The 20,031-nt window shown below is 37.7% G+C and overlaps 1 protein-coding gene across 4 annotated transcripts in view; it reads left to right on the plus strand.

Moving 5' to 3' along the window:
- CTNNA2 (catenin alpha 2) overlaps nucleotides 1–18,392 on the plus strand; it is a 516,068-nt gene extending 497,676 nt beyond the window's left edge. For 3 of the 4 annotated variants that reach the window (XM_074587252.1, XM_074587251.1, XM_074587253.1), the window contains one exon: nucleotides 17,240–18,392. In XM_074587252.1, coding sequence (XP_074443353.1) covers nucleotides 17,240–17,527 — 288 coding nt within the window. In that variant the 3' untranslated portion in view covers nucleotides 17,528–18,392. The remainder of the gene's footprint in view (nucleotides 1–17,239) is intronic. The other variant, XM_074587254.1, reaches the window with a different exon arrangement.
- The last annotated feature ends 1,639 nt before the right edge of the window (nucleotides 18,393–20,031 follow it).

Consider the following 20,031-nt stretch of genomic DNA (forward strand, 5'->3'; position numbering starts at 1 on the left):
AGAGGGAAATCCTTTTTTAAAGTGATACAAGGATTGGGAACAGGAAATCAGAATTGGTATAATTCAGTAATTATAGTGAATTAGAAATAATGAACAGTACTGAGGGGATATTACGTAACAGAGATGTCAGTGGATTACAGTGGATTACCAGAGAAATTTGCTCTCTACATTTATCTTGCAAGATGAGCACATCAGCAGTTGACTGACTTATGTATAGGAAGGATTTTGTAGAGGAAATGATATTCAAAATGACATAAACTGTTGCAATAATTAACCTGAAATCTGCCTGTGCCAAATCTAATAAATTTTTGTTCGTACAGCGCCAGGATGTGTGTTTGCCTGAGTAACCTAACACTGGGAGAATAAATAGCCAAATTTTACATTTATTGAGCTAATTCCTGTGTTAAATTGTTTTACTGGCAGCTATGATTAAAAACTTCTAAAGTGCACAAATTCCTGTTTTTGACAGCTTTAACTTGAACGTGTATTCAGTCAGTTGCAATGTTTAACTCTATATTATTTACATGCACATAAATTAAAGTAAAATATAATAAAGCCTAGATTTCAGCTGATTTTATTTAGTGTGTAATATGAAAACTTTTGAAAGCAAATACCTGAGCAACTTGTTCCAATATATGGTAATTTAAATGAGTTGCATCTTCATAAGTGTTTTGCAAACTGAAAGTTACTTTATGATGAGGCATTCTTAAAATTTGTGTTGTTTTACATTTGCAAGCACGTTGTGTATTACTGACTCAAAGCAAAACCAGTAACCAGTATATTTATACTTATATATTTAAGCAGGTCAGCATTTAAATTACAGATTTGTTCCTCAGTCGTGCTGGCAAGGTGTGAGCAATACTTTAATGATGTAAGACTGTTCATAGGGATCAAACTCTTTTTCACTATGATTAAGATAGCTATGTAAAATTCCCAAATATTCTGTATTTGCCAGGCTGATTTCTCTTACAAGTTGAATTAAAACTTTGTGGGTTGTTCTTACCTTCTTCTTTTTCTGTATGAGAAGTGAGGGAGAGCTGTGAATTGCACCATCTGTTTGCAAACCATGTCAGCTGGCAGATAGATGCTCATCACCCTGCCCTCTCCTGCTGCAGTTTTAGGCTGGTATAACACCATTGACTCAAAATACTTTTGATTTAATCTTGTTTAAGCAAAAGAAGTCATAATGATAGTGCACAGCATTCTAGAGGACTCTTTGTGTTGATTTGAATTGCAGTCCTTTTAAACTTCGACCTCGGCTCATTTGAATTGTCAACAAAATTGCTCAATAGTACTTGTACTGAATATAGTGGTTGGAGGAACTGAGGACTGCCTTAACACCCCAGACTTTCTGTTTCTGGGGCAGTTGCATCTCAAAGACATTAAACATGATTCTGTTCAATCATAATGCTTTGGATTTTTATCCTATCTGAGTGTCTCAAAGCTAACACGATGGTATATCCTCGTAAAAATGAAAAAGCAAATATTGGCATTATTTCCCTTCTGCAAATGAGAATACTGAGCCACGCTCAAGGCAGAACAGATTCATAGAATCACGATGAGTTTCAATCACTACTTCCTTCTCCCAGACTCAAATAATTTTCAAGACCAGTGTTTCCCTGTCTGACATTCTATATTCCAGTTTCCACTCTGGATGGCCAAATAAAAATTAAAAAATAAAAACAGAGGAAAGAGTTCACTGAAGTTAAGAAGCATGGTTTGAAAATTATAGAGTTGGAAAGAAATCTTGCAGTAACAGGGAGAGGCTACACCACTCAAGTTGTGCAAAAGATGAGAGTAGGTCTATGATGTAATGAAAACTGAGTATTCTATTATTCAGAAAGATTTTCCTTGAATTATGAAGAGTTTTTTACTATTATCTCCATTGCTATGTGGAGAGGGATTTGTCTAGCCAAGTGTAAACATCTGCATCTGAGATGTTCACTCTATGCTTCCTTTATAATTAGTGGAGATCAGTAGCCATTTCTGAGAACAGATATTGTTTCAGATAGATGCTGACAACGAGTTAGGTTAATAACATCTTAAAAAAAATGACAGAGACATAAGCAGGTGAATTGAACCATGTATTCAGACAAGCATAGAGTCAGGGGCTTTAGCCTTGGGGTTGTTTTGAGGGTATATATTCATATGTAAGTGATGTAATCTTTCTGAAAGCTTAGCTGCTGGTGAAAAGAAACTGCCAAATTTTTCTGAACGAAAATATTTAAATTGTTTTGTAAGGAGCATTTATCTATATAAAGTAGCTCTCTCGGGGGTCCCATTCTCATTAGTATCTGTAGGCTGGAGGGATTAATATGTTTTGTAGTATGTGGTTTTCCCCCACTTGACACTTTTGGGGATCAAACGAAGAATTAAGGAAAAGAATCTCAAAAATAGTAAGTTTGATTGAATTCTTGGACTACTGGGTCAAATCCAAGGACAATTTTTTGCACATGTTGAGCATCTATGCCCAGATTCACTGTTACTGTCTTTAGGATTCTAATGCAATTTATGCTCTCTAAATATAATTAAAAAGATGAGGTATCCAGGCCCATCTCCATAGAAAATGAACCTGTGAAATATCTCAAGTGTTCCATGATTCCTGGTCTTCTCCACAAAGCACACAAGGAGTCTGGAATGCCTTGGTCCAGCACCTGGAGCTAGGTAGGATGAGTACAGGATAAGACTTCGTTTATAGAAATGGAAACTTTGAAAGCCTTGTGTAGGTCACCGAACATGTCGTCTCATTGTTTTTTTTATGAGCCGCTCTGTTTTCCTTGCCTCCATTCCTAGTAAAAGTGTTCTGTTACAGACATCTGAAAAAATACTTCTAGGGGTTCTAGTGCTGCCAGCTATGAACAGCTCTTGGATGCTGACTGATATTAATAGACATTCAGTCACAATTTTTCTGATGCCAAGTAGGTGAAGACTAGTCCATAGATAATCATGACTAATGTACAATATTTAAGTTAGGTAGAAGCCTTATAAGAAAAGAACCAGTGCAAGTGCTTTTTCATTTCACCATTCTTCTAAATAACAGCTGAATTTATACCGTCATCTCCTTTACATAAATTCTGGATTAGAGGGAAGATATGGAGATGTGGTTGAATTAATTTGTTTTTGTGTAGGGAAGATTGTCCTGAGGTGAAAAGCACAGAAACCATTTGGGTGATATGAATCATTGAGGCTATAAGTACTTCTGCATTTGTTGTTCAGGGAAAATGCTATCTAAAGTATAGAATCTCAAAAGAAAGTAAATCAGGTTTTCCTAACACGAATATTTTCTGAAGAGAGTAATACAGTTCTTGTACAGTGACTCAGTTACTCACTTCTACAGGTACTCAGGTTTTTTCCCTTTGGATAAAACACTTGTTCTTGTAACAGTGAAAATGAGATCACCAACATCATCTACACTACTCTTTTAGAGACCTTTGCATATATACAGAAGACGACTAAGGGGAGATACTGTTGTCTAAAACTACCTAACAGGGGGATCTAGAAGAGCAAGATCCAGACGTGTCAGAGGTGCATAGTGACAGGAAAAAGGGCAACAAACGCAAGTTTAAACATAGGAAATTCCAATTAGATATACAGAAAAAAAGTTTTACCTTGAGGGCAGGCAAATTCAAGTGCAGGGTGGAGGTCTCTAGTCCAGAGATGTGGGAGACTATCCGTCCTTGGAGACAGTCTGAATTAGAGCAAAATCCTGAACAACCTCATCTAATCCAACTTGGTTTGAACAGGGTATTGGACTAGATGACCTCAAAAAGTTCTTTTCATCCTAAAGTATTCTATGATTATATGATTATTTGCATAATAAAATGTGAGTAATAAAAATGAGCCTTTACAATTCAGAGCAAGATTTACTCATTCCAATTTATTCTTAATTTGCGGTCATCTTTGCTTGTTCTTTCCTTGTGAACTGAAGCAGCCTTTGCAATTGTTTCTGTTTTGTTCTGGTTTCATTTGTTTGCAGTTTCCAGTAATTCTTACCTGTTTTGCTGGTTTTAATAATGTTTAGTGTTAGCTAAAGTTAAAAATGTCATGAACCAGTGCATTCACAAATTGTATGTTCAGTAGTTGACTGGGAAAAAAACGTCTGGTAAGGAGCACTTACTGAATGTTATTTAACCATTGATTGAGTTGGTCAAACAAATAGAATGGTTAATTGTGAATTTTGTATTTGGAATAAAATGTTAGAATTTTCTTTAGAAAGTATTTTCCATATATTATGAAGCTAGCTCTGACAGTGATGGGACTTTTCTGAAAAGCTGAAATGGGGCGTTCTCTTGAAGACTACTGTGGAGATTCAATTTTTTTTCTTTATTTCATTGCATACTGTTGTAAGATCCTGAAAAGTGCTCAGGGAATCAAACGGAGAAAGGAATGTTTCTACTAAGCTGAGTTGAGCAACACTGCAAGGACCCTCAAGTCCAAGGAAGTAAAAGCCTTTTAGCACCTCAGAAATGATCAATATCTTGAATGGTCAAGCCCTTTATCTGCTGTTATGAGACCTGAAATATACATGAACAACAGCAGGCAAGCATTAGGAAACAAGGAACAATTGTCCTCTTGCTATCTTCCATTCTACAAGAGGATTTTGTTTTATTCATTTTGAGTCTGTCTGATGCATTGTTTCCAAGCCCTTTCCTGAGAAAAGCCAGCTATTCCTGTAGAGCAGATATCTTCAAAGTGTCTCTGGCTGACCTGGGCAAGCATAACTTCAGAGATACAAAGCTAGCTCAAGGAGCAAATTTGCCTCAAAATGTGACAGATCCTCACAGTTGAAGACATGGAGATAACTCACATAGAGATACCATTCTGACACTTTTACAAATTAGAAAAGAAGTTGGGAAAATATCTCATTTCTCAGCATTGCAGTCTGAAATCCTACATTATGCTGCTTTTCTTTTTTGTTTTCATTGTGACAAAATCAGGAGGAATAGCAGGAGATAACACATTCTTACGTAAAGAATATAGTGTTTCTATGCTTTATTGATTTTTTTTTTTGAATCCAAAGTCTCCCACATTTTGTCACTGAGAGTACAATTTCCAGCTAACCAGACATGATTTGGACTCCCTTCAGGTAAGACTGTAAGAAAGACATGCTTTTCTTGTTATTATACCAGTTCTCTAGGTAAAGAACAAAAGGTTTGCTTAATTTGAAAGAGCACTGAATTATTTTGTGCTTTTAAAAATTATATCTATCTTTAAATTACATGTAAGTCAGAACTCAAGTCAGGAGGAAGTAGGTCAGTAGCACAGACTGGTTAGATAACCTTTATTTCCTCTTTCAGATTTAACTGCAATTGGATATGAAAGTGGGCATTTGTACTGAGATGCTTTTGACAGAAACCTGTCTGTGCTTTTCTATCTGTGACATCAAGTTCAGACAATGTCATATCTTGTGTAGACTTCTGTTGTATGAATCCCAGTGTAAAACGGTGTATACAATCCTGGCAATACACAGACCACTTACATAAAGTTTTGTACTAATGACTATTTTATTGGGACTGATACTGAGCTTCAACAGAATTCTTACCCTAATTTTCTTCACTAGGCCTCCTGGCAATATCACAAAATCTTAGTTATAGTTTGAGTTAACCTATCCTGTCAAATATACTTCAGACTTCATCTTAGTTGCAGACATTTTATCTTCTCCTTGAAGATTAGGTAGGAGCCTATCTTCAAGTCAGTCATACTAAAGTCTGTTTCCTGTTAATCATCCAAGAATTAAGATCAAACCATGCCATGGGATAGAATGATTGTAAAGTTGTAAACATGGTGGTACTACTTTTGCTATAATTAGTAATGCAACCGTGGTGGCCGTTAGAGAATCATATTTTTTGTCCGTGACACCGTCACCCGGACATTAGTTCTATGCAGAATGAGGCAGACTTAGAAGAATCCCTTGACTCATCATGGCAGAAGACTCATTCCCATGTTTTTCAATTGTAGGTTGATGTAGAAATTGTTGTAGAAATTGAAAATGTAGATGTGTTTCTTCCTCTACATTGAAACTTAGCAAAGAAAACATGTAGTATACACAACCATAGTCCTGGCAAAGTTGCAGGGTGAAATCCTGTTTGCATCTACAAAACTCCTTTGACTTTGTTGACTGAGGATGACTTCCTTGGTTTGTGAAATTGTTCCACGTGTTTCGGCATTCAGACTGATATAAAATATCTTAATTCAGTAACAGACTCTGAAAGTTTTGAGGTAGTGCTATAGTATGACAACGGCTGATAAAGCAAGCTTATTTTAAACATTCAATGCTGTATATGATTGCTTGTCCTTACAGTGTTTCTGGTATATGATAGGAATTGTATTGTTTTGGTGTCTTTTTCCTGCTGTGCAGTGACAGATAATAAGCAGAAGAAAAAGAACTGTTTCTGAGAAATTTTTCATTACGGGTCAAAATTTTTTTCCAAATTAAATTCTGAAAAGAATGCAACAATATATTAATTAAATAAATGTTAAATATTGAGGAAATAACCTACATTATGTTTGGTATCTACAAGAAAAATTGTAAATTTTGTCTTATAGCAGTAATGTCATGTTGAATAAATAATTTATTGACTGTAAATACAGTTGATAAATAGAAAAACCTTAATATCTATCAAAAATTCCAAAATATATTTTTCACCTATGGGACCTGACAGGCTGGAGAGAAGTCAATAATAATGATATTTCACAAAAAGAATTAGATAATGTTAACTTTTAGTTGTTTCCAGTTGTCTTATTTTTCATTTCACTATTTCAATGCTTAAAATAACAGCTTTCCTGCTAGCTCATTAGACGGAGAAGCACTGACAATATGGAACATTGGCCACTGCTATAAAAATAACATTTTGATAACGTCTAAATCAGAAAGGCATGTAGTGATTTCCACTAGTACAACAAATCCTATGCAAAACTAGATGGACTAAAGTAAAAGAAAATAAGCGTCTGAGTCCAGCCTAAATCTCATAGTAGCGATCCCATCCCTGAGCTGTGATCCTCAGACTCCAGCCTCATAAAGTATCTGCATTTCCAACATTAATATTCCCCATGTGTGTGTTTTGCTCCGGAACATGGACACTAATGTGTTAGTTAGAAGGGTGCTTGGTAGCCTACCATGCTTAGCAAAAACCTGAGCTTTGGCAGGATTTACAATTGGGTGCTTCTCTATGTTCCTAGATGACCCAGTAAGCAACTCCAGTGCATACATAACTTATTAGAGCTGGCTGAACAGCAGAGTTGGAGATGCCTAATATCTGGTGGTATACTATGCTCTTGGGCTGAAGACAGGTGGATTCACTGTCCTTCAGACTATCACCTATGAGTGAGGCTTTTTGCAAGGCTGCTTCTTAAAGATCCATCCACTTGTAGCTGTTGATGAGGGGAGAACAGAGAACAAAGCAAAGACAAGATGAGTGAATAGGCAAATAATCATGACATCAAATACAAGATGAGTAAATATGATCATTTGTATGTATATTTGTATATATATGGGTAAGTTGTCACAACGTTGAAGCGCGTGTTTCAGTCTCTCAACTGAGAAGGCAAAAAGATTTTTTTTTCCTCAAAAAAAGAAATACTTTTAAGCTTTCTGGAACCCACTCTGAAATTTAAGTACAGTGTCTGCTAGCTGAGCATTTCTGAGTTGGTGCATGGCTTACTATTTCAGATGATGATTGAGAAACTGTTGTGGTTTCAGCTGGGATGGAGTTAACTTTTTTTGCTAGCAGCTGGTGTAGTGCTATTTTTTGGATTTGGGATGGGAATAGTGTGATAGAACACAGGTGTTTTTAGTTGTTGCTAAGCAATCAGGGCCTTTTCTGCTTCTCGCACTGCCCTGCCAGGGAGCAGGTGGGGCGGGGGGGGGGGGGGGGGCCGCAAAAACTTAGGAGTGGACACAGTCAGGACAGCTGACCCCAACAACCAAAGGGATATTCTATTCCATGTGATGTCATGCTCAGCATGTAAAGCTTGGGGAAGAAGGAAGAAGGGGACATTCAGAGTGATGGTGTTTGTCTTCCCAAGTAACCGTTAATGCATGATGGAGCCCTGCTTTCCTGGAGATGGCTGGACACCTGCCTGGCGATGGGAAGCAGTGAATGAATTCCTTGTTTTGCTTTGCTTGGCTGCGTTGCTTTTGCTTTACCTATTAAGCTGTCTTTGTCTCAATCCATGAGTTTTTTCTTTTCCGATTCTCTCCCCAGTCTGAACGAGGCTGCGGGTGGGGGGGCGGCGAGTGAACAGTTTCATGGTTCTAGTTGCTGGCTGGGGTTAAACCACAACAGAAACAAAAGATCTGCAGGGCTCCTGGTGTTTCAGTGAAGTAGCCTGTATGTCTTGCTACATTAAAAGTAAAGGTTTTTTTGTAGGATGACTGGATACATTTGAAGGCGTTTAGGTGGTACTCCTTAACTTTATAGGCTTAGTATTCTTGTTTTGTCATAAACTTAGATTACTTCTTCAAACTTCTTCATTTAGTGAATAAAGTATAACCCTCCCAATTTTAGTGATATCCAGTGTTGAATGGTATTTTATGATTATGTTTATATCTATATTAGTTTCATATTAAGTATTCTCCTCAAAGCAAATGAATTGGAATGTTATTTTGTCTTTTATCCTTTTTATTTTAAAACAGCCTGGGATAAGTAAATCAACTGTATAAATGCATCTCTACAAATTTTCTGTATTGCCTCTGTCATCTTTTATTGGGAATGCCAGTATTGGGAGTATTTTTATATGCTTCTGCTTTTTCAAAGTGGCATAAAGCGGTTGGTAACCCATTGACCTTGTAAATTAAATGTGTCTTTTAAAATGGCAATGATCCATAGAAGACAGAAGATACCCATAATTCTTGGTATACTTGTGTGCTTTCTGTTGTCCTAAGAGACGGCAGCCTTTGTTAAATGCAACCAAATAGGCTTGGGAATCCCTACGGGCTTCTTACCTGTAATTGAAAAAATGCAGATGAGGACAGTTATTCAGTGGATTGGCCACCTATAAAGCACAACTACCCCCAGAATTAATTAAATATTCAACATGTATAAAGGAGTAAGTTAATTGCGTCAAATGTGAAAATAAATAGCTAAGAAGACTATAATACCTTTTTCTCTACGTAGCCACAGCTCCCTTTTTAACACCATTGTGACCACATTACATTCTAAATAATGACATTTTGGTTTTTAAAGAATTTCAAATATATAGAATAGTTTTCCCACAACGGACCCATATCTAGCAAAAACCTTATGCGCATTTTCAAGTGACTGACTTAAATATGGCTTCAGCCATTGCATAGTAGCGCTGATAAATAGCAGATGTCTCCTACCATAGGGATGAGTGAATCTGAGTAGCAAATAGGCCATTCTTTCATTGCCTGTCACTAATAGTATCATGTTTTATGCATGAAATGTGCCACAGAAATGTAAGACATAAGTATTAGGAATTAGATCTTTTCCTTACATATATCTTACATATGTATGTAGCACTGGATTTACTATTAAGCACAGCTGCGAGGAAAATATTCTGCTTCATAAGAATGTAATCTGGGAAAATGGTATTCCTGATTCACCGTCTGGATTCATAATTGTTTCATGTAATCTTAGTTGTTCTAGAGGCTGTTAATTGACTTTTGGTTGTGATAAGAGCAACTGTACCTGTCCGCAAAAGCATGAACTTGCTTTGGAAAGAAGGAGAAGCAGGTAATGCACCCAGAATTCACAGACAGCCTTAAGAGCTTGTCAATGCCTAAATTCCCTGCTAAAGACATACAAGTCAAGTCTTAGCCAAGAGTATTTGAAGGATTACAGGCTCTTTTTCAATATGTTAAATAAATGACAGGTGCTCCTCCTGATCCGTACAAAGTAAACAAGACTAAACTCTATTTATCAATGATTACTAGTAATAATTTTTTGCATTCATACATTTCAAGGTCAATATGGGCCATTGTTATCATCTAAACTGTCTTCCTGCATAACTGATGCATAGGCTTCCCAGAATTAATGTGCATTAAAAATGTCCAATCGTTATGCTTAAACTAGAGTATACATATTAAGCAAAACCACCCAATTTTGATTTCACAATTTCTAGAGATAGAATCACTATCTTTCATGACTTCTTGTGATTAATATCACTGATAAAAATTTTCAGCTAATTAATTACTAGAATGACCTGCTTCACCTTTCAGCCATTATTTTATGTTATATCTTTGTCTAATCTATTGACCTTGAAATATTATCAGCTTTCTGTTACTATGTACTTGCTGATTTTGATCAACTCATTTTTTAATCATTCACTTCACTAATGGAAAAAACAGAGCTGCCTGAATCTTTCCCATAAAAGATGTTTTTTGTTCTTGAGGTTCTTTAAATTCTTTCCAGTTCCTCAGTATTGTTCTTGCATTGAGAAGACAACTCATGTGGACACATGATAAACTTAATATGATAATTTAGCCTATTTCATCAGTGTCCTCTTTTTTGTATACTCAAGGAGTGACTGCCTAGAATCCTGCTTAGGATAAAGTTCCTTATTGCATAAGTGGGTATCATCTGCTCTAAAGTTGGCCAAACTGAAATCTACATTTATGACTTTTACTGGCTTATTAGATATCAATCACTTGCCGTCTGTATGACTTACCACTTTCCCAATTGTTATGTTATCAGTTAATATTAACAATGTAAAGCTGACAAGTGGTTTCTCCAAGAGCCCACTGCAAAAGTCTTGTTTAGCAATGATTTTTTTGCACATGCATACTTTTGGAAACTTAGCTATTAGAGAATTTGGAATCAAACTGTATGTGCCTCGTTAATTTTGTAGGAGCTAAGTTTTCAATCAAACTGTCATGTAGTACCAAGCAAAACACCTTTCAAAGGTCCAATTATATCAACAGTATTATTTTAAGCAATCCAAAATTTAATCCTATCAAAATACAGTGTAGGTCACTTTGAAATTTTTTTTACCCAAAAAATCATTTGGTTACTGTTAACGGTCTTTCTTCCCTTTATTTATGGAGTCATAGAATCATAGAATAGTTTGAGTTGGAAGGGACCTTTAGAGGTCATCTAGTCCAACCTTCCCTGAAATAAGCAGGGACGTCTTCAACTACATCACATTGCTCAGAGCCCCGTGCAGCCTGACCTTGAATGTTTCCAGGGATGGGGCATCTACCACCTCTCTGGGCAAACCCTGCAAGTGTTTCACCACCCACATCATAAAAAATTTCTTCCTTATATCTAGTCTAAATCTTCCCTCTCTTACTTTAAAGCCATTACCCCTTGTCCTATCACAACAGGCCCTGCTAAAAAGTTTGTCCTCATCTTCCTTATAAGCCCCCTTTTAGGTACTGAAAGGCCGCAGTAAGGTCTCGGTGGAGCCTTCTCATCTCCAGGCTGAACAACCCTAACTCTCTCAGCCTGTCCTCACAGGAGAGGTGCTCCAGCCCTCTGATCATTTTTATGATCCTCCTCTGGACCCGCTCCAACAGGTCCATGTCTGTCCTGTGCTGAGGACTCCAGAGCTGGACTCAGTACCAGGTAGGGTCTCACAAGAGCAGAGTAGAGGGGGAGAATCACCTCCCTCGGCCTGCTGGCCACACTACTTTTGATGCATCCCAGGATACTCTTGGCCTTCTGGGCTGCAAGTGCACATTACTGGCTCACGTCCACCTTTTCATCCACCAGTACCCCCAAGTCCTTCTCAGTAGGGCTACTCTCAATCCCTTCATCCCTCAGCATTCATTCCCCACCCAGGTGCGTGACCCTGCACTTGGCCTTGTTGAACCTCATGGGGTTCACACAGGCCCACTTCTTGAGCTTGTCCAGGTCCCTCTGGATGGCACCCCATCCCTCAGGCATGTCAGCCGCACCACTCTGCATCATCCGCAAACTTGCTGTGGGTGTGCTAGATCACACTCTCTATGTCATTGATGAAGACATTGAAAAGCACTAGTACTAACATGGACCCGTGAGGGACACCACTTTGTCACCAGTCTCCATCTGGACATGGAGCCGTTAACCACTACCCTCTAAATGCCATCATCCAACAAAGTCATCCACCAGTCCACCCATCAAATCCATACCTTTCCAATTCAGAGAGAAGGATGTTGTGGGGGACTGTGTCGAAGGCTTTACAGCAGTCCACATAGATGACATCCATAGCTCTTCTCTTGTTCGCTGATGTAGTCACTCCGTCATAGAAGGCCATGAGGTTGCTCAGGCAGGACTTGCCCTTGGTGAAGCCATGATGACTGTTTTGAATCACCTCCCTGTCCTCCATGTGCCTCAGCATAGCTTCTAGGAGGGTCTGTTCCATGATCTTCCCAGGCACAGAGGTGAGGCTGACAGGGCGGTAGTTCCGGGGTCCTCCTTTCTACCCTTTTTAAAAATGAGTGCAATGTTTCCCTTTTTCCAGTCACCAGGGACTTCACCTGACTGCCATGACTTTTCAAATATCATGGGGAATGGCTTGGCAACTACATCAGCCAATTCCCTCAGGACTCTGGAATGCATCTCATCACGTCCCATAGACTTATGCATGTTCAGGTTGCTCAGGTGGTCATGAACCTGATCTTCTCTTATAGTGGGAAGGTCTTTTCTCCCCTAGTCCCTGCCTTGCAGTCCATCCATTCAAGAGGTTTGGGGAGACAGGTTGCCAGTGAAGACTGAGGCAAAAAAGTTGTTGAGTAGCTCAGCCTTCTCCTCGTCCATTGTTGCCAGTTTGCCAGTCTTGCTCATCAGGGGTGGTAGGCTTTCTTTGACATTCCTTTTGTGGCTGACATACCTGTAGAAGCCCTTCTTATTATTCTTTGCATACCTTGCCATGTTCAGCTCCTGCTGTGCCTTGGCTTTCCTGGCCCCATCCCTACACAAACAGGCAGCATCCCTATACTCTTCCCAGGATACCTGTCCCTGCTTCCACTGCCTGTGCATGCCTGTCTTGCCCTTTATTTTGACCAGCAGGTCTCGACTCAACCAAAGCCAGTCTCTTGTCCTCCTTCCCTTACTTCTTACACCTGGGGACTGAGGGCTCTTGCACTTAATGGAAAGCGTCCTTAAAGATCTGCCAGCTCTGTTCTGCTCCCTTGTCCCTGAGAGCAGTTTCCCAGGGCATCCTATTGAATAATTCCTTTAACAGCTGGAAGTTTGCTTTCCTAAAATTCAGGGTCCTGACTTTTTCCCGGACCCATATCCCTCAGGACTATGAACTCCACCAGAGCATGATCCACTGCAGCCCAGGCTGCCTCCAGTTTTGATGTCACAAATTAGCTCACTTGTGTTGGTGACCATCAAGTCTGTCATAGATACTGCATGATTTTATTTGGCAGTGCTGTCAGCTGAACTGGTCTATAATTTCACAGGTCATTCTAGTTGCCCTGCTCAAATATCTCCAGACTAGGAACTATGTACAATTATTTTGATGTCTTCCCCCATTTTTCAAGGTTTATTAAAATCAACAATCGTGGTATAGAACATTTTAAACAACCAGTTCTTTTAAAGCTGCCTATACGATATCCTTGCTCACTGGAAATACAGGGTGTCTTTTTCCTCTATTTCCCTTAACTTTTTGTAGTATATTTCTGATTGTAAATATGAAGATATCTCTGGAAATTAATTCTTTTCCTTTCTAAAACCTGTGGTGTAATTCTTCCCCATTACAGTGACAATGTGTGACAATGCGAGGAGAATATCTCTTTTCTTTTGCTTTATTGTTAAGGAGAAATTTTCCCAGCATTATTCTCTCCCTCTTTTTCAGCTATTTTTGGTATTGTAATTGCTTGTTATTTTACTCAGATTATCTGTATATGTAAAAGAAGCAAGAAATCTTGATTGTCACAAGCTTCTAGAAAATTCTGCATATAGTACAGGAAAAATGCAGCACAGCTTAAAAGCAAATCAAAAACTCCTCAAAGCCTTATGGATTCTTTGGGGGAAAAAAGCCCTGAAATTATGTTCTTGGCAGATAATAGGCTCTGCTGCTCCAGTGTTCTAACCTTGTATTCACTAATTGCAAAATTAGCTTTTAGCAAAATCTTTTTTTTATTTTTTTTTTCTGAATGATTTATGCCTTTCCTAAGTAGATGACAGTTTTAAACTGGATAAGTGACCAGATCCAGTGCAGTGATTCTTAGGTTCTTTTGAATTTTCCCCTGCATTCTCTGTTCTTGGAGTTTTGTGGGCCAATAACTGCAATTTGCCTCTTATGTTTAAGAGGGCTTTTTTCCCTAAATGGAGGCAAATGTATTTGTAAAGAGATCTAAGCAGCAGAACACTATTACTTTGTGTAGCAAGTCAAAGGCTCTGTTAGCTGTTAGCATGAAAAGCTATCGTTATATTCATAATTCCCTAACCATTGCTAGAGAGTCAATTTTGCCTTCTGTACTGTGCAATAATTTCCTAGTGGTACTTTTATTTGAATTGTTAATTTTCCTTCTTATTTTTTTTTTATTATTAACATTATCTGTTTGGAAAAGTGCATATGTTTCTGTGCCCAGATTTTGTAAGGAAATAACGCGCTAAGGGCTTGATTCATTGCGGCCTCATTCCAGTTTTTGCCGCTGTAGCGCTGCTGACGACAAAGCATGGCTTAAAACTGAAGTAACACAGTGGTGTAGTAAGATCTAAATGTTAATTGAAATGATGTTAATTCAGCTTAATTCTTCTTTACTGAGCCATAATACAAACAAGGAGCCGGAGGCAATAAGAAAATCACTGGAAGTGCTTAGGTAGCCAAATTGGATACGTGGGATGGCTACCAGCAGATTTTGGAGAACACTCACGGCCTAATGCTATTATGGGGTTTCCGTGTCTCTTGTCTGATTCCAAGACTTGAAAGCATTTTGCAATATGAAGAGATATTAAGGGCAAGGACTAAGTATCTGCACGTTAAAATGTGATTAATAATGGTGAAAACAGGGAGATCTTATCTGCTATAACAGCAGATTGAAACTAGAGGTAATTAAAATGGCATCAAAATATGGAATGTGGTTTTCTGAAAGACGTTGTTGCAATCCGCATCCAGTCCTGCAGAAGCACATGCTTCTGCACGCCTTTATCAATATACTCCATAAAATTAGTAACGTGTTTAAAGATGTTGATTGCATCCTTTGTATGGTTTTAAGCATCTAATTTAGGTGCCTGGTCATTTCAAAATGCTTCCTTTAATCATTCTGTTCCTTAATTTATGCCGCATGTAAAAGAGCTACCAGAACTCTTTTCATAAAGAAACAATGGAAAATGGGAGGATATTAGAAACTTTCAACAAAGAGAATTCATTCAGGAATGTGCAATATAGGCTTGACCCAGACAGTTTATCCACATTGATTATGAAGTAAATACTATTTGATGGTATCACTTTATATTCAATATCAATCCACCAGTGTTTCAAAAAGAATCATTTAACAATGAATAATGCTTGATTGTAGATCTCTGCAGTAAATTAGAATATCCTAATTTAATAGAGTATGATCTGTTATTTGCCAACAAACATACAGATTGCCTTATAAATCATGCAGTACTGTGGTTATAGAATAACACTATACTGAATTATATTTCATTACTGCCTATTGAACAGTCATGTTTCTGCCATATAATGTAATTTTACATCTTTTAACTTAGTTTCTTTTACTAACAGAAAATACAAATTAGTCCTGAGGCAAACTGTTTGCTGGGGGCAGGCGGCAATTAACTATGCATTTCAGGGACTGGCACCAAGTACGTGAAAATCATTAAAATGCTTTTTTGTTTCTCACCTCACTGTATGTAGCTGTTTACGTATTTAACAAATCATAATGAGTATAAAGCCACAGCTGAGGAAATCAAAAATATAGGTAAGTCTATAGATTAATGTGGTTCCAGGCACAGGCTTTCTCTAATGTCTATTCTTGTTCATATCAGTCACTGACACTTCAGAAAGAGGTTTCTCCTGAACTCTTCTTCTGTTAATGATTCAAAATACTTGAGGTGAAGTATTATATGTTTCCTGTTATTGTCTTATGAGTATTTATCCTGGATACCTTGCTTAGAATTCATGTTAGGGAATCTTATGCTCCCAAAACATGGAGCAGGAAAGGTTTGGAGGGAGACAGGCCTCTTATACAAGTTTAAAATAGCTAAGAACTTACTGAGTAAGCGGGGTGGAATTAAACAGTAAAAATAATATTGCATCAAAAATCGTTCCTGCTAACTACCAGCTTCCATGGTAGAACTGAAAGGCTTTATCACAAAGAGTGTATCTGACTTTTCCAGTATTTTGGGAAAGGGATAATTGAACTTCCTAAATAGTAACCTGGGTTGCTGCAGTACTTAAGAGCATATTTTTAGCGCCTACTAATTTGAGGATGTCCTGTTGGATTTGGCAAGTGCCTCATTTGCATTTTGGAACATTGAGACATTGCTTTTGAAGTCACATTATATGCTTAAATCCTTTTGAAATATTTGGCCAGGGATATGTGCTTGATTTCAGCGTATGATGGAAGCTTGTTGACTGGAAGTCCCAATGGTTTGAAGTTCAACAAGTTCTTAAGGCCTCTTACGTCCAGAGGACCCATGAACCTCAGGCAGACTTGTGCATGAGAGAAACACAAGGGTGTATGTATGAAAAGCCTGCTAATCATAAAGTAAGATTCCTTGGGAATATAAGTAGTTCACATATTAGAGTAGGTACAAAAAGCTGCAGTTAACTGGTTCATCTTTTTATTTCTTTAGGGGTTTAAAAATTTCCTTTCATCTTTTCAGGTGGGGTGCTCTAACAAGCTCAGCACTGGCCTCACACTGTTCCTGTAGACCTCACTGGGGCTGTTGTCCTGGGCTTAATAGGAATCATTAGAACAAACCTGAACACTTGGGAAAAATCCCTGTTGATCTGTTTTGTGGTTTGTGACATGTAAAAGTAAATTTTTAAAGGTTTAAGCAAGAAGTAACATTTAAGTGACTGCGAAAAAAGAGGCAACTTCTTCACCCGAAGAAAAAGAATTTAAAAAAAAAAAACAACCAAAAAAACAACCCAGACAACACAAGCTTTTCCTTTGAATTATCAAAAAAAATTAACGTGAGGTACCACAGTCCTACCTTTACAGTTCAGTGCATGTTGTTGACGGTGCTTGTTACTACAAGCCACTTGATTAATCCTGAGGGAAAGGATTCATTTCATCTTTAATGAGATCTGAGAGTATCCAGACCAGTCAGGAAATGGTCCAGTGATCCAGTCATGGAGTAACCTTGCTGTATTTCATTTTCTTTTCTATTTCTAGCTGGACAGTGCCACTTCTCTCATCCAGGCAGCTAAAAATCTGATGAATGCTGTGGTCCTTACAGTGAAAGCATCGTATGTGGCTTCTACTAAATATCAGAAGGTCTATGGTACTGCTGCAGTGAACTCACCAGTTGTATCTTGGAAGATGAAGGCCCCTGAGAAGAAACCTCTAGTAAAGAGAGAAAAACCAGAAGAATATCAGACAAGAGTGAGAAGAGGGTCCCAGAAGAAACATATTTCCCCTGTACAGGCCTTAAGTGAATTTAAAGCTATGGATTCATTCTAAACCACTAAGCTTTACCACGAGGGTTTTATATTCTTTTTGTATGCATACCTGCCGACTTGTATGCGTCTGGCATGGGGTGGGGGGAAGCAGTGTCAATTTGCATGCAACCTGAGACTCTATTGAAGTAACTAACTTTCTGCAATGCCAAAATTTAGGGTGTTCTCTTCTGATGTTAAATGGACATATTCCAAGCTTACTTTTTCAACTAAACTATAGCATTCAATTGGCCAAAGAATTTGCATCACAGGGGTACGTGTGGGTTAAATAATAAATTCAAGTCTAAACCCCAAAATTTTTATGCATGCAAGAAACATTAGGTTGGCAGGTATATTAAATGAAAAAAAAAAAAAGGAATTGTAACGGTAGACCATAAAGCTTGTATTGCTTCTGTTCCAGTGCAAAAATGTACTAGCCAATATGCTTAAATGTGTGGCCCAATAATTAAATGATATAACTTTTAAGTCATCTTCATTATAGTATGTGAATTTTTAAAACAGATACAAACTAATTCATCCAAAAAACGCTTCTTTTAAAACATATTTTGTTCTTTATATTCTAGTAGTGTTATGATTGCTCACATTTAAATTAATCCCATTAATATGACCAGAGGTTTACTTTTGCCAATTGAATTCCTTATGGTGGAGTATGAAGCACAATATGGTGATTGACATTGCCTTTTATATTATTATTATTATGATTATTATTATTATAATATTAGTAATAGAAGACCTGGTGGTGGAATGTTTAGAGACACGGAAACTGACAGTGTGAGAATTTAGAGGCAAATATGTAGGTGTAGCTTGGATTACAGGTATCTGACATACCATTGTAACCACTAACTCAATAAACTCATTTAACCTTGGAATCCTCAATATGACGTGTCTGTTTTAATGCACAGATATCTCCTGCATCATAGTTGATGTAGACAGTGAGTAAGTTTGCCTCATGCTTTTTTTTTTTCCCTTTTTTTTGTATTGTTGTGAAGGAAAGATAACGTTGCATTAATTTTCTAATTTTTTATAACCAGGGTAGCCAAACATGGTCAGTGGGTCAAAAACAGTGGGTCAAAAACTGAGACAGATTTAAACTTCAATATGTGAGACATACGTGTCATGTGGGATGAAATTGTTTGAATAAAACACCTCAGAAACATCATAAAGATAGTTCATTTTATTAACCTGACAAGGGTGCCATCTCGAAACCTTGGAAATTGTCTATTGTGACACACTGTATAGACCTGTATAAAGACGACCATGCAAAGAAATGCAGTATCTACTTTTATTCCCATTTAGCCCCAATAGTTGGCTCAACTACAGAGATTGTATTATTGTTATGAAAATATCTTTATATATATGAAAATAAAACAGTGAGCATGTATTTATTTTTCCTATAATTAAATATCAACAACTTAAGAGAATGTTCATGACCTCATAAGGGATTTGAAACGCCATGATAAACAGTGAGGTATACCATAAGTGACGTGTACATCCCTTACAGTGTTTTTGAGAGGCGTTTGGATGCTTCTCTCAGATATGCTGATTATTCCTCAGAATAGCAACATAGCAAATTTTGTTCTATTGCCCTCCTACACAATCTTCGTAAAGAAATGTACTCTCAGAGGCCGTTTAGGAAATTACTATTTTTGCTTTGTTTATTTGTACTGTGTAATGAAAAGGTTCCCCAGTCAGAATTGGAGACTGTACATATGATGTGGGGAGGCCCTTGAAGAGCTTTCCCTATATTGCCCTGTAGTCTGACATAGACTGGCATTGCGGTACCAATAAAATACGTAAAAGTAATTGGGATATTTACAAACAAAATTACAGAGGCAAAAGATGGACGCTGAGTTTAAAGAAAAATTGCAAGTAACAGACAAATAAAAATGTCCCAGTATGGTGCATGAAAAAAGAAAATAGGCAATTGGCCACAAATAAAAGTCATAGCACTTCCTCAGAAGTGTTTTGGTTTAGAACTGTGGTGGATTAACTGAACAGTTGCTTTAAAATTATATTGTTGCCATAAGAGGCATCCCAAAGTTAGAGTTATTAGAAGAAACCATCTAGACAATGACATCTATGAACAGGTTTTGTAGAGTCTCCACTGATTAAGGCTCCACGGTTAAAGAGGAAGACAGTAATACAAGGAACACGTTATGAGTCACTCAGTCAAAATAGTGACGGTGTCTGCAAAATGCAGAGGAAAAATTACACTCTGAGAAGGTAAAACCAAGACTATCACCTTGGTTCACAAGCCAAATGTATGGGTACTACACATATTCCTGAATACATACAACTTCGAAAATTTTGTCTGCAAATTGTACCTACAATGCAAAAGAAGCAATTGCATTGCTGTTTCTAGAAATTGCAATTGTATGTTTCTTGATGACAGAATTTAGTTATTTTTAAATAATTATTTGCTTCCTGCAGATGAATGTACAGCAAATGACTGGTTTGAAGATCAGCGTGGAGGTCAGGCAGTCATCCCTGAGTTAGGGACAGTTTCTA

The sequence above is a fragment of the Larus michahellis genome, chromosome 5 (assembly GCF_964199755.1).
Source record: "Larus michahellis chromosome 5, bLarMic1.1, whole genome shotgun sequence".
Classification (NCBI taxonomy): Eukaryota; Metazoa; Chordata; class Aves; order Charadriiformes; family Laridae; genus Larus; species Larus michahellis.